The 15,601-nt window shown below is 39.6% G+C and overlaps 1 protein-coding gene across 4 annotated transcripts in view; it reads left to right on the top strand.

The window, feature by feature from the left end:
* Positions 1–15,601, top strand: part of hth (Meis homeobox homothorax) — a 418,172-nt gene that overhangs the window by 228,661 nt on the left and 173,910 nt on the right. For all 4 annotated transcript variants that reach the window (XM_018462843.1, XM_018462842.1, XM_018462840.1 and 1 more), the window contains exon 9: positions 8,807–8,914. In XM_018462843.1, coding sequence (XP_018318345.1) covers positions 8,807–8,914 — 108 coding nt within the window. The remainder of the gene's footprint in view (positions 1–8,806; positions 8,915–15,601) is intronic.

The following is a 15,601-nucleotide window of genomic DNA, read 5'->3' as shown; positions in this document are numbered from 1 at the left end:
AGAGAGAGAGAGAGAGAGAGAGACGAAGGCGCGACGCGGTAAACGGAGACGAGCGAAAGCGAACGGTGATTCGCGTAAACGACGCGACTCACGCGACGTCGCACCGCCGCGCCGCCGCGCGGCGTTGCCGACGGTACCGCCGGCGCTTTCCGCATCGCTCGTTAGCTGGCAGCACGAGTAAGGCGGCGTACCCACGCTCTGTGTTGTCGGAAAATTCGCGCGCGATCTCCGACGGATAATTTCTAATGATTATACGACTGCGACACGATTCCTAGCGTGATGAATCTTCTCTTCGTGACCGCTTCTTCTGTAAGTATCCGAATTTCTGAACAGGGATTTGAATTCGACAAGTTTTCCATCTCCGCTCATACTCGACAGAATCGACAGCTCTTGTTTGAAAACGAAATGTCATTATGGACGAATGCGATCTTTTTTCGATCGACTTTGCGGTCTTGTATTAACATTATTAACATGCAATGCACGGTCATAAGGCAATAATCAATAGAACACGATCGTGTTTTATATATTTTTATGGTTGATGCATAATTTGAATCCCCTGGGCGGTTCCTCGCTCTCTTTCCAGCGTCGAATACCTCCCCTCCGCTCGAGGTCGATACGTCGTTGCACTCGATCGACCGTCGCTTTGAAATATAAACAGTGCATTTGCATGTTTTCCGGATTTAATTAGCTTCGATGCGATTATTAATTGCCCGCGGCCGCGAGAGTGGTTGCGCGTCGATACGCCCGCCGCTCGCTTGTATTTACAATTTTCGTTCGTAAATAACAAACCGTGGCGACGCCGCGGGTCGGATTTTAACGAGGGAATTAATAATCCCGTCTACATGGCGGGAGGAGAGAGATTGGGACGAAGGTAGAAAGGAGTACAAAATGGGCGCGAACGAAATTCGCGTCGGAGTGATTTCCATACGTAGGAAAGTCGCGATCGCGATCGTTTGGTCCGCGATTTTACAACGTAGATTGCCGCGTTTAGAAAAGCGCGAGTTTCTTTGTATAACCAGGCGAGAAATGAATCGTGGATTTTGACTGCGAGGATTTCAACTTATTGGGAAATTTAACGTTAAATTTATGCGTTTCTTCAATCCTTGCAGTACATCACATGTCGAATCGTATTAAAATCTCTGTAAATTAATGTTCGCGTTCACTATTGAATGTTTTCATATATTTTTCTCGTTTCCATATCTTGCATCGTAATACGTCGAATCATATTACGATCTTTTTATTTAATAAACATTCCGCAATGGCAATAGCACAAATTGTAAGTTTATCAAAATTTCACTTATTTCCAAGATATCGATAGTGATTGAAAAATGTCGTCGTTATGCGATAAGCACGCTGTATGCCTTATAACGTAGCGTATAATCGATATAGTAACGTGTCCTATAATTATCAATTATTGCTGCATGCAAAAAGTTCAAAAGAGACGAAAATCACACAAGTAGCTCTGCACATAATTATGCGTTTCGGCGCTTCGCTCGGACAGATTGGTGCGAATACGTCTTTCGTTTCGTCGAGCGTGCCTGACATCGGGTAGTTTTGTTTTACGACCGTAATTCAAGTCGTCGTGCAGGGTCAGCCTACCGGAGCTGAGATAGTTTATCATCATTTAATCCTCCCGACCTGCCGCAACATTTTAAATCTCTCCTATCTCGGTTCCATGTGTCGTGGCTGGTCTGCGACACATGCCCACAGCACGCACATGCGTTCACGTGACTCACGACCTCACGAGATGTATGCGGTACTGAAGACAAAGAGAGAAAAAGAGAATAAAAGCACGCAACGATTCGTCGTCATTTTCATATTTCGACTTCATCAACCGTTTATTGTCTTTTCCTCCGTATTGATTCTTTATCTTTCTAGCATGAGTAATTTTGACTTAGGTTTATTGTAGGTATAAGTAGAAGGGGAACAGATAAGTACTTTTCGAGCAAAAAATGATAATCTCTCTCTCTCCTCTTTATTGATCTCGGTAAATTATTAGTGGTACTTTGTAACGTTCTCGGTTTTATTTCTACGTATCGTTGATCTTGGGAAGAAGACGAGGAGAAACGAGAGACTATAGGCAAAAAGGGGACGTCAAGTGCTGTCGATTCGCCGTGAATTTATGCAAAGTGCAACGCTGCCTGGTGCAACGACGACGACGACGACGACGGACCGGTAATTCGGAGAACGTGGTCCCGGGGCTTCGGAAACGGGTCGGAGGTCGGCTAGGCAGGCAGAGTGCCAGAAAGAGAGGAGGATGTTCCGCGACCGGGAACAGGGCACGCGGTTTATCCGGGCTCAGCGCCCGGCCCTCGCCTTCTCGGTTTCCACCTTCCGGCACGCACATACAGATAATACACGCGAATTCGACATTGTAGCGCTAATTAAACCGGCGCGTGTCACGAGTAGTGACGTCACTCACCATGATTTCTAACCGTCTACCATGTATGGTTGAACCGGACTCCTGCTTGTCCAACTATTCCTCTCCGCGTGTGAGCATCTCCATTGCGGTCTCTAACTCCGTGCGCGATGTTATTAATCTAATTATGTCCTCGTGGACATCAGGTGCCAACTGCATCTGAAATTTCAGCAAGATAAATTGTAGCGAGAGAAAAAACTTTTCTGAGAGAGAGAGAGAGAGAGAGAGAGAGAGAGAGAGAGAGAGATCCTGCAGACATCTCTCCGAGGTAATTGCAATAATTTGTGGAATTTATTGCGATAATGATATGTGCGAATATCTCTTTCTCTCTCTCTCTCTCTTTCATATTATATTTTTCTATAGAATATTGAACATAAAAAAATTTCGATTAAATACAAATTTTTTTGTAGTAATGCATTTCTTACAACAAAATTCCATGTCGATGTATCTACTGTGAGATAGTGAGATCCCCATACTGAAGCAAAGCATTATTAGGTACATCGATTTCCGTCTGAAGATTAAGTGTTTGATTTACGATATTAATGCAAGCATCCGTGCCGTGAGATCAATAGCGATTTTTATCGAATTATTAACCGGCGCAGGCAAGCGAACGCAATGCTATTAGTCGACGCGTCGAAATGATAATCGTCGAGTACCGATTCGATTAATTAAAACATTCTTGTGCATTTAAAAATTATAAATTTATATAGAAAAGTTATATAGAAATGGATATAATAATGAAAAAAAGATTATAAAGATGTGTGTTATAATATTTTAAAAATTAAATTATATATACCTAACCGCGCCAAGAAATCTGGTAAAATAATGTTTTTAGAGAAATTTTGTTTCAAGTCTTTCAAACTTATACATATATGAAAAAGATTATTTAAGAACATTTCCTTATATCCTTTTAACATTTCCTTACTCTTGTTGATAGAAATTGGAAACAATTAATTTTGGATTTTGGAACGTTATCATCCACTCTTTGCACTTTTATATGTAAACATTCGACAAAGGTATCGCGCGATAAGAGCTTAACGTACGAAGAAAGGATGGCACAATTACCATATGCGCTAAGTGTTTTTTTTTAATTGTGAACTTACGTTTTATAGAGGAAGTGGACTCGCGCGCGCGAGAGAAGGCGCGACCAGCGGGTAGCATGGCAAAGTCCGGTGCTCTCAGCTGTCGTCGTTGAATTACGTTAACACCTTTGTTCGATCTTATCGTTGGTTGATCAGCAGGACCCTTCGACCATTTCCATTATGCTGTTTCTTACCATTACGCGTTTAATGATAATCGCACATCCGTACGCTGCAAAACGATGGCGTCGTTCACGATCGTGACGGGGAAATCCACTCGTATACACTTAGCTGCACGACCATTAAAGCGAGTACCGTATCGCTTGACTATCTTTATTTCAGCTTATAAGAATTATCCTTCTTCTCTCGAGTTAGATAATGCGCGGTCGATACGGCCATACAGTGTTTCAATCTGATCGTATTAGTCTACACGTCTTTGTACATACTCTTTTCCGCTCTTGTGATAATCGTAATACTGGCGAATTTGCGCACGAATAAGCGAGAACGTATTATATTATTATCTGTATAAAACTTGAGCAATTACACGCGTTGCGATTAAGTCAAATCGAATTATCACTTTGTTCAATATCTGCACATGATTTCATGATAGTAATATATAATTCTTAGTAATATAGTTCCTCGTTGCTGTGCTATCGCATGTGAGTTACAACTTTCTCTTTCTGCTAGACGCACAAAAATTTTCTGTTTGCTACGTTTAAAAAATGTCGTAATATGATGTATAAAATTAATTACTATATCGTTTGCGCTTAGTTAAGTCGTCCGGTTTGTCCGACATCATCCCGTACCGACTGTTACAAACAGCATCCTGTTTATCAATAATTTGAATTTGAAAGACGCACCGAGAGACGGCGAGTTTGCAAGCCGCAACAAATTACGTCTATCGGGCGTCATTAATCACTCGGCATCTCCGACATCTGCGAACGCAGACCTCCACCCGTCGTCCTCTACTTACCGAAGAAAGACGGTGTTTCTGCTCACAAATGGAAAATAGGAATGACGTCATGATGCCGACCAACAACCTTGAAATGCTACACGTTTATTCTGCACAAATAGATTTTAATCAAGAAAAAGGGCAATTTTTTTTTTTATATTGATTCACTTTGCTCATATATGTATAGAGTTTGCAGAAATTTGCACAAATATTTTAAAACATCTTAAAAGTATCGATATTTAAAAGAATGCAGATTATTGAATTTTACGATTTAATAAATCGCGCGTGAAATTTTTCAATAATCTCCCTGCATCTGTTCACAGAACTCTATTAACAGGAAACTGTCATTCAAACTCTATTACTTGAACGAGTTGATTTACCGTAAATCGCGCAAACATCCGATTCGCTTTGCACTACTAGAGCCACTAGATGAGGGTAATTTTAATTAAGATAAGTGGGTTTGAGGTGTCGACGGCGGGGATTATTCGAAAATAATTTCGACGGACGTATATAACGACACGCTCGGCTTATCCAGCTCGCTGATCTACGGATTATCTTCGGCCGAAGAGCGAGGATACTCATCCCGAATAAATTACGCGCCAGTAACATCGGTGGGTGGTGGATGGTGTGTTGGTGGCGTGGGGCGATGTAAGGTTAGGCAGAGTTCGCAAAGAGGACGAAACGAGAGAGAAAGGGAGAGTAAAGTGCGAAACAACGAGCGAAAGCGAGATGTCGAGGATGGATAGAAGAAGAGAGAGATACCGACGAGCCAAAAGGAGAGCAGGTGCAAACTTGGCCTGTCAGGAAGTCGCTTACAGCTCGAGGACAAAAGCTTCCCGAGGGACTCGTGCGCGTTTGGAAGCGGCACTAGGGACGCACAGGTCGGTCTGGATGGTGGAAGACGACGAGAAAGATGGTTGAGGGAGCTCGAGGGGAGCGAGAGGGACGAGCCTAACTGTGAAATAACAGGGTGGCCTCTTCAACCCTCGCCTTGAAGATGCGAGCCTCATACGTCACTTCCTTACGGCGAAAGAGGGCGGTGTCTAAGGGTGGAAGCGAGTTATATTGATTTATTTATACCGAGAAAGCATCCCCGACGTGATGGGGTTATTGGGTACGTACCTATATTCTCTCTATCTATAACATCCGCTACAAGTCTCTACGAGTGGAAAAGCTGGATACCGACATTGAAGATCCTCTCCGAATCTCTCTGTCACAACCTGGATGACTCGGATCGATGATTGCGCAAAATCATGTAACAGTTAGAATTTTTTTAAATGGCGTTTAAATTCAGCGAGGACTTCCGGGAGTCTGTGTGATGCATTGCACGAATTTGAAATGACTGTCGAAAAGACAGATATAAGATATACGTGGCTCAAGGAGAACTTACCTTTGTCGAAACAAATTAGTCATGGAAAGATCATTGTCGACGCAAGGAAGAAACAAACGGCGTCCGTCGCGTGTCCGACTGTTACATTCCAATTTATAACCGTCAGCTGCTGGGTGCAAAAATAAAGCCATAGCGGGAGTTCGCGTCGCGCGTGGCTATATGAATTCAGTTTCAAGCGAAGATGACGTGGTCGTCGTATTATGGTCCATCCACCTCCCACCGATCGTACTCACTCCTCCAGGGCTTTGCCCGATACATGACTCGGCCCTGTGGCATGACTGTCGCGACCACGCGAACCCGTTAGACCAAAGTTAACCCGCAATTTAGCTACGGTGATCATTCAAAGGAGACGTCTCACTCGATGCCACTTAACGAATCTTTCTTCTAAAGAAACGTTTTGCACTGTCAGATGCAACAATTATATACGGACATAAAGTCGCGCGACTTTGACAACATTCAAGTTAGAAGTCATGATTTAACTCATGTTGCTTTAAACCCATTACCTCCATGGTTTTATTAGAATATAAGAAAGATTCTTTGTAAAATTTATTTTATTCATTTGTCTGAAAATAGAACGATTTTAGTGTTTCGTAACTGTACGTTCGTGAATGGTACCTAGATTTGACATACGACAGTGTCATAGCTGTATACCGAGATTCAGAGAATTTGGGTCAAAATATGGTAGAAACTCTAGAACTTTTTAGAATTCCCACGGTAAATCACAGTTACAGAGTTGATGGGGCGATGTGTATGATTACACCCTGTCTCCTAACGGCTATAAATCTCCATCTATCCGCCCCACCTCCAGCCTAGGATTCTACAGGTATCCAAAGGACCTGTGCCTCCGAGGACTTCGAAATGGCTGTGACGTATAGCCTGGCGGTGCGTAATGGGTCGGCAACGCGAGCAAATGACTTTGAATAATCCTGATATATTGTTTATTCACTTATCCGCGGCGTGGAAAGACGGGATCTTCTGCAACGAGATATCCCACGTCGAATCGATAACGCGTTTTGAATATTTGTGTGTGTATATTTATTATGTTTTGTATATCATTGAGTCTTTCATTATTCCTTTAATTTACACGAAATGTTAATAAAGAAAAGCTCATCTCTCGATAGATTTGCTCAGGAACGTTAACCTCTTGTTATTAACGCGATTTCGGTTGTCCCTAGTGCCGGAATAATCATTATTTTCGAATCACCTTCCCAGATTGATTGATTGATTCTTTATTAGCTTTCTTAGCTATTCCAAAAATAATACAATACAATAATCTTAAATCTAAGTAACATTAAATATCATGTACTCTTTTAATAGTTTTTTAAATGACTCCAATCTTTCACATCGCTTTACTTCATACGATAAGGCGTTGTACATTTTTACTTCTTCATAGAACATACAAGAGAGAGAGAGAGAGAGAGAGAGAGAGAGAGAGAGAGAGAACCCTGTCATTTCGATTAATCAGAAACTGACGGATCGTGTCGTGATCGTAAGATCTAGAGTTAAACGCACACTATACTCAATATCGTTGGATTTGTCTTTAAATCCATTAATTCTAAGCCAATTGAACGATAGTTTCAAAATGATATTCAAAGTTAATCGTCAGTGAATCTACGAAGGATCGCGTATATTATTTGAAATTAATCTCGGTATCTATGATAACAGTTGATTGCATGCAAAAACGTTACAAGAACTTAATATCGGTGGACTGCACGCTCATACAGAACGGGCTGAAGCGAAGCAATTTTCTGCTTTCCAAGAATATAATTTTCGCAGGGGGATGTGCCCGCTATATTTCCGAGATAAGACTATAGCTCCGCGGGATCTCCTCTCACCCAGCAAGACCCTACTCTCTCGTGTGAAATTACTTCGCTCCGCGGCTTACTCTTATCCCCCGGCGCCACCCTTTCTTACCGTGTATCCTCATTCAGCCGGGATCTCCCTGGAAATAAAGTAGATACCTTTCCTATTTTCGCATCTGGAAAATTGCAATACTGCAGTCGCGAGTGGTGCTCTCCGCTTGATAAATCAGTTGGAAGATAGAAAATTCTCCGAATTTGTGTAGCCGCACATAAAGAAGAAATAAGAAATAAATTTTTTTTGTTAATTTTATTTGGGAGCTTTTATAAATAATACTTTTATAGGTGACACTTTTTCGTTTGATCGCTTCACATAGTGCATTGGTTAATATTACACTAGATGTAATATGTAACCGTCGAGTAAATACCGGGTTATAGTTTAACGTAAATGCTTTTCCACACTCTTAAGTAGTTATAATCAGCATATATATATATATATATATATAACTGTAGGATTATTCTTACTTTGGCGAAGTAAATCGCAGGGATAACGTCGCATGCTACCTGATGAAAAAAGAATAAAAATATTATAACAGTATACATATAGAACACAGTGATAGAATCTCTTTGGTCGAAGTCGTGACGCCAACGATCACGAATCTTTTGCTTCCTTCATATACCCCTTCTGCATACTTTTTCTTCATGACGCTGGCATAACGTTTTCGTGCGAGAATCGATATGAAAACATCTATTTTTACACGAGAACAGGCTATTTCGTATTATCAGCACGATTTTTTTACTATATTTTAATTGCGACGTCGTAACTGACGATATTTTATCTTTTATCAAAACAAATCCATTGAAAAGTTTCTTTTTCTAATTCCATCCGTTAATTCATGCCAATTTTTTTATTTTAATGCATTTAAGGCGTGTAAACAATTATCTGATTTGTAAATGAAAATTTATACACGTATGCACTTTTTCTCTAACGTTTATCCTTTTTTTGCTAAAAGTGCAAAATTCATGACAACTATTTCTAACACGATTGTGCCTCTTACAAATACGTATGTTTAAAGCGTAAATAGATAGATTAGCAAATTATAATTGAAAAACCAAGTTTTTTTATAATTATATGGTAATAATTTTAATGAAAAAAAAATGTTTCAGGCAAATGGTGTCCTCGTAGGGAATGGAGTTCGCCTCCGGACGCGCAACGCGCGGCGACCGACGCGCGTCGTGGTGTCCTTTATTCCTCAGTCTTCCTCGGCAGTCCCGGTAAGTCGAGTTCTTTACACAAATCTAAAATTTTTACATTTTGCGCATTTATTACTTGTATGTTCTTCAATCGGTTTCTATTTTTCTATGAAATTGAACAAAGATATTCATCTAATATTATTATAATTTCAATTATTTCATCCTGCACGTAACGCGATTGTGTCGGAATGATCTTTGTAAAAATGTTTTAGATACACAGTGCATGTATATATATATATTTATAAGTATTAAAATGATACCCCATTAGTCATCTGCGACACATCGCTAAATAATTTAAGGCCTTTTAGGAAAGCTTCTATTAGTATACGTTCTAATATCATTTGGTAATTTTCTAGCCATAATAGTTATCCAGATAATTACAATTATTTAATATTATTATAATATGTGTTAACATTTTTTCACACATTTACATGTTTACAAGACCTTTGAGAGCTCGCTTTCTATAGAAAATTTTCTTCTATAATATAATTTTTTATTTTAATTGTATGTATTTTGGTATTCTATAATTTTTTCTATGCTTACTTATGCATTTTATTCTTTGCACATTTTATCTGTACGATTGTTACACTTGTGCCTTTTTTTTTATCAGATTATGCGCAGAAATTAATGGTAAAACGCTAGTTGAATAAACAAATAAATAATACAAATGAGGTAATTAAAAAAATTAATTGTCTTTTACAAAGATTGCATAACTCTACAATTTTTAAGAAGCAATTTATGTTTTTAACTACTAATATTTTTAATTATATTTTTTAAGTGTACAATGCAAAATATAAAGTTGTACGTAATGACATTGCTGAGCATAAATCCATTTTTATTTGTCCAAATTAATCTTCAGTCATTTTTAACTGTGCATGCCGTGAATAAAACGAAGAAAAGGAATGCGCCGTTTTATGTATACACTTCGTACAGGGGGAGGAGCGAATTGTTGGCCGCATAAACAAGTTTTAATCGGCCTCGGGCATTCGCTACGCTGTACGCTGAATAAATATTGATATCGAGTGACGCGACGAGCAATCAGAATTACGATTTACGAAATAGAGCGCTTACATCTCATTCGTTTTGAGCGCGAATGATTTAGTTTGGCAGTGATTAATGAACACTACACTACGTACTATAAAAAAAATTATAGAAATCTCACTGGAAATTGTTCCTAAATTAAACTCGAAAAAATAGTGCAACTCACAATATCACGATCTTCAACTAATCGTTGATATCGAATATATGTAAAATATAAATTGAAGTTCTCGGTATTTAAAAAAAAAAAAAATAAAGATTAACAAAAAAAAATGATTAAATTAAAAGCTTTTTTTATGGAAATGAAAAGTTTCTCAATATTACATTTTCTTTGTTTTTACGCGTGCGCAATCCTGTGTCAAACGACATCGTGCAAACGACCTTTTTTGAGAGGATCAAGATCCTCTCAAATTCCAAAGATAAACATCGTGCAAGAGTATATTATGAGGTTGCGAGTGACTCGCGTTTGATAAGTGATCGAATCATTCCGGAGATGCATCAAGCCCCAATATTGCGAAGGACCAAATATCACGCATGCGTATGCGTTCGCGGGCTGTCTCCTCCGTCTGTTCCTCTCTTTCGACTTCCCTCTCTCCGTGGAACAGCAGTATCCTCTACGAAGGAAGGACGAAGTGAGCGCGAGAGAGTGAGTCGCCCCTTGTCGTCGAAGAGAAGATTGGCGCCCGAGAGCAAGGAGGACGGAATTTCGCGAGTGTGAGTGTCGGTCGGCATGCGAGCGGAGCAGAGAGAACGAGAGAATGAAAAGAGAGGAGAGGAGAGGAGAGTCGAGGGAAAGGGTGCCGCCATCTCCATGGCAACGAGGCGAGGCGGGAATGCGACGGTAACCATGGCAGCCGCGGGTTCCTCTCTCAGGCCGACCTGTCTGTCCCTCTTTCTGGCCTCTCGTTCTCCTCGTTCTCCTCGTTCTCCTCGTTCTCCTCGTTCTTCTCATCTGGACCTCTTCCTTCTGCCTACGGAGTGAGTAAGCGGTCGCGCGGACGCTGCTCCTCTTGCTCCTCTCTCTCTCGAGCCGATCCGTAAAGAAAAGGTGGGGCGGACTTGGGCTCGACCGCTCCGGAGAAAGGGTTTTTCTTTTTCTTCGTTTCCATGCACCTTCGTTTCGCGCAGTCTCCCGTGAATCCTTTTTTCCGTGTGTTCAGGAGCATCGAGTTAGTTCCGATACGTGTGAAAAGTATTCGATAACGATTGCATAATGTGAAATTTGTTTAATTTGGCGTGCCAAGATTGTATCCAAATTGAATTGAACGCGATTTATGCCACTAGATCGATGTAAAACATGGAAATTGCCATGGATGCACGTGTCCCCGTCTATAAAATAATCCTTTTGCTGTTTCATTTAGGGAAGTAGATATTGTACGAAAAATATACCGAAAAATCGATCTGCTTCACTCATTCTTTCCATTGCAGTCTCTTTTGTATTTTTAACTATCAATGACCTTGGTTTAATATTTTTTAAGCAAATAGCACGTCAAACTTGGACGCATTTAAGTGCGTAGTTGAAAGCTATCGACATTCTTCAACGCGGAAACGCGGTTTGCCACTCAGCTCGGCACAGAACATCGTAGATGTTCGCGCGGGACGCGCTTGATTACGTACGACTGTCGAGGAATCCCGAGATTCCAGGCGTCGTTTAACTCTCGATACGTTGCACGACGACGCGGTGAGAGTCGAGTTTCTGCGTCGACATTAGCATACCTCTCATTTTCCCCGACTGCATATTTCCGTCTTGCTCATCTGTTACGAGCGCGGAAACGAAAGCATCTCCCAATGTCGTCTGTGTTATTTTGAATAACAACATTTTAAAAATGGCGTATCTTAATCGATGTAGCGATTCTTTTCGGTTGTTATAAGTTATAAGTATGCGTTACGGTCGTTCTTGAAGAATATTCCAATTTCTTTTGTTCCCACTTTAATAGCTCGTATTTCTGACTATTATTAAAGAGTAAGTTATCATCGGTATGATATTTGATTATATGAATGAAAAATAAAAGTTTATTTCAAAACAACAATTCTGTTTCTGATAATTATTTCAAGTCTTCTTGCATGAGTAAGATACCGTTTCCATCGTAATTTTCGAGCGCGCGTTTGTTGAGCCGGAATTTCGACCGCAGCTTTGAATAAGAGGGGAGGGGGCAAAACGAATTAGGATGCGGTAACAAAACAAATTCGTCGAAATTTCGTCAGAGCCAGTACACGACCGCCCGTGCGCGGTAGATCTCGTTACGTTTACTGGTAGAAGGAGGTTAGCCGAGATGGGGAACGGGGTGGATGCTAGAGAAACGGAGGTGAAAGAGGAGGAGAACGGGTGGAATTCTCTCGGTTTGGTTTTTCATGGGTCGCACATCACGTCCCTCTCTTCTCCCCGTCTCCATCGCATAGAACCGCCGTACTGTGCACCACCCGCTACCACCCTTTTGCCACCCCCAGTATCGCTCTGCAATACCACACGGCATGGCTCCCTTTTCCGTGAGTGTGTAACGTAATGTAAGGGTTGCGCCCGCGTCGGCGTTTGGGGTGAGAGAGTTTAAAACCCCTCGGGGCTTGAGGTCCGGGCCGGTTAGATTTATCGGATGTTTTGGTTGGCGGCCATTGTTAGCCACCCTCTCTACTCTCTTCCTCTCTTTCGCCACTCTACGCACAGTGGCGTAACTCGTGCTACATCGTTGCTAGGAAATCATTTTTCAATCTCCCGCAGTGCATTTCGGATGTCTATGGGTGATGAAAGAATTGACGTATATATCATTCAAGTTGTATACACATTTTGTCACATTTCGTACTTTTTTGACTAATATGATATAGGTATACGTATCTCTCTTACACATGTTATGCTGAATTATTAAGCAAATTATAATTAAGCTAAATTTTTTGTTGGAAATACAAAAGTCGAGGGAAAACTGCAAATTGAGAATTCTTTGCATCTATAATATGAGCTTATTTAAAGATTAAAACACTTGATTTGTGTCGGTAGTATACATATATCGTATACAATCTTGAATTCATGATATCAATTGTATATCATATTGTTAATGTAACAGAAACTTTTTGTGATCATACATACAACAAATGTTTTTACTTTCAATCGATGAAAGCATTGTTGCATTCCCGAGTCGAAATTTTAATCCTATTTTCAATCTCTTTCAACTTCAATTAATAAACCTGTTTTGATACTTAAACAATCAAATAGGACCTCTTTTAATATTACTTAATCTACCAGCTTCTATTTAGAAAACTTCTTTTGAACCTAAAAATAGGAAATTTTCCGATAACTGCCACTTACAGGCTCAACGTAGGAGCTCAATTCATTAGATTAGAACCTATTATGAATCTCTAGAGTCTACATATGTCCTAAAACTAAGGTTTAAAGTAGGAGTAAAATTTCGACTCGGGTTTGTCTAACAGTTTTATAATATTTAAATGATATTATTAATTCCGATATCAGAAATGAAAAACAAAAAAAACGGTTGCGTAAAAAGTGATATAAATGATAATTGCAATTGAAAAGAAAAAAGATTTTTCCAATTAAATCATTATACATAGCATAATATAATAATCTAATCACTATATACAGGGTGTTCCATTTTAAACAATGCATTAAGATTTCTCGAAAACTATGGTAGATACTGAAAAACATTTCAAATAAAAGTTGTATGGTTCGGAGGGGGAGCTTTTCAAAACAGTGTAATAAAATATTTTTTCATTAAGTATTTTTCGAGTTATAACGTTCGAAAGTTACAGCCGGCATTAGCATTATGCAAATTGCCCGACCGACGGCTAAAACCTCTTGAATGTTGTTCAGGATTATGTCCTGAATAACATTTGTCAAAATCAAGGCCATTGGAGATTATTCCTCTTATTTTTATTTTTGCACTAAAAATTCATTTTTACGTAAAAATGAAAATAACAGGTACAACCTCCAATGGCCTTGAGCTTGACAAATGTTATCCAGGACATGATCCTGAACAACATTCAAGAGGTTTTAGCCGTCGGTCGAACAATTTCCGTAATGCTAATGCCGACTGTGTTGTAACTTTCGAGTCTTATAACTCGAAAAATACTTGATGAAAAATATTTTATTATATAGTGTTTTGAAAAGCTCTCGAGGTAAGCTACAGGAAAAATAGAGGATTCCATTTAAAAAAATCGACGTGACTTTGACCTGGCCTTGGCGACGCCACCCAAGGTCAAATCAATGATACCTTCTTATGTCCCTCTCCGAACCATACAACTTTTGTTTGAAACATTTTTCCGTATCTACCATAGTTTTCGAGAAATCTTAATGTATTATTTAAAATGGGACACCCTGTATAATAACAATATAATCATTAGAGATATATATATATATAACATAACATGAAGGAACATGATAATGAAAGAAAGTTTATTATTATTCAATATTTGATTATATCATTACGCTTCGCCGTTACGGAGATCTTGTGATGTGTCCCGCGTATATAATCATTCGTCGCAAAGCTGCTCCGTGACGTAAATCTCCAACAACCTCCGTGTCGGTATTGTACGCGGTAGTTTGAGCGATGTTCAACCTCGCAGCTCGCGACCCTTGGGCTCAACCCTTTCGACCGCAGTTCCGTTTGTCTTATTCTTTGGTACACTGTTGTTACTCCAAAAGCAAATGTGCATAGTTACGTAATCAACAGTTTAGTTAAACATCGGAATTTCAAAATTTGGTAAATTTTCTTAACTATATTAACGTACGTCAATAACAATTAATTGCTTTGTGAATAATTACGTCTTACAGATATTCAAAAATGTTAATAATACAACGCAATAAATTTCTTTAGCGCGCGCGAAGATGAGAAAATGATTTTAAAATTTGCAATATTTCATTTTTTTTATTTTTAAATTTAGTATAGAATACATCAGTCGATATGATAAGAGAAATAACGACTATTATAAAATAAACAATATCGTTAAAAGAATAGAAATATTGCAAAAATAAAAAGAAAAAATATTTGAGTATTGTAAACGATTTCAAAACACAAGCTAATTAGGACTTTATCGGATAATGTCAGAGAAGTTTGATCACAACTGTAGGCCTTGCGGAAGAGAATTCATTGCTGGTCGAGAACAAGTTACACAATAGCTGGCCCGGCGATAGGTGATGGTGAAGGAGAATAGCCGAGGTAGAGTTTCTCTCGCATGGAGCCAGCCGCCACACAGGGCCACCTCGTGTTCTTCGATTAGCAAGAGACCGACCCGACCATGACCTCTCCCTTTCTCTGTTGCTTTTCGTCTCTCTCTTTTTTCATCGTCCATCGCGTACCGTGCCATAGGTGGAGAAGATTCTCTTCTGGTCTCGCCTCCTCGCTCGCTCCGTTTCTCTCGTGCTTCATCTCGCGGCACTGATTGGACGATCCATCACTGTTGCTTCTCTCTTCTTCTCTTATTCGACTTTTTCGTCTTTCTCTATTTCTCCTTCTTATTCTCTCCAATCTCTATTGCCAAGGAGTCGGATATAGGCACACTATGTGCCTGTATGCGCATACTCACACATACATACATATATACTTACACATATGTATATACAAATATAGTATATATATGTAATGTGTATATTGTATGTATATAATCTACGCATGTAAAATGTTTGTATAGAAATGTGTGTGTGTGTGTGTGTGTGTGTGTGTGTGT

This window comes from Mycetomoellerius zeteki, unplaced genomic scaffold (genome assembly GCF_001594055.1).
Source record: "Mycetomoellerius zeteki isolate Tzet28-1 unplaced genomic scaffold, Tzet1.0 scaffold146, whole genome shotgun sequence".
NCBI classification, from domain to species: domain Eukaryota; kingdom Metazoa; phylum Arthropoda; class Insecta; order Hymenoptera; family Formicidae; genus Mycetomoellerius; species Mycetomoellerius zeteki.
This window is presented reverse-complemented; position numbering and strand designations above follow the sequence as displayed.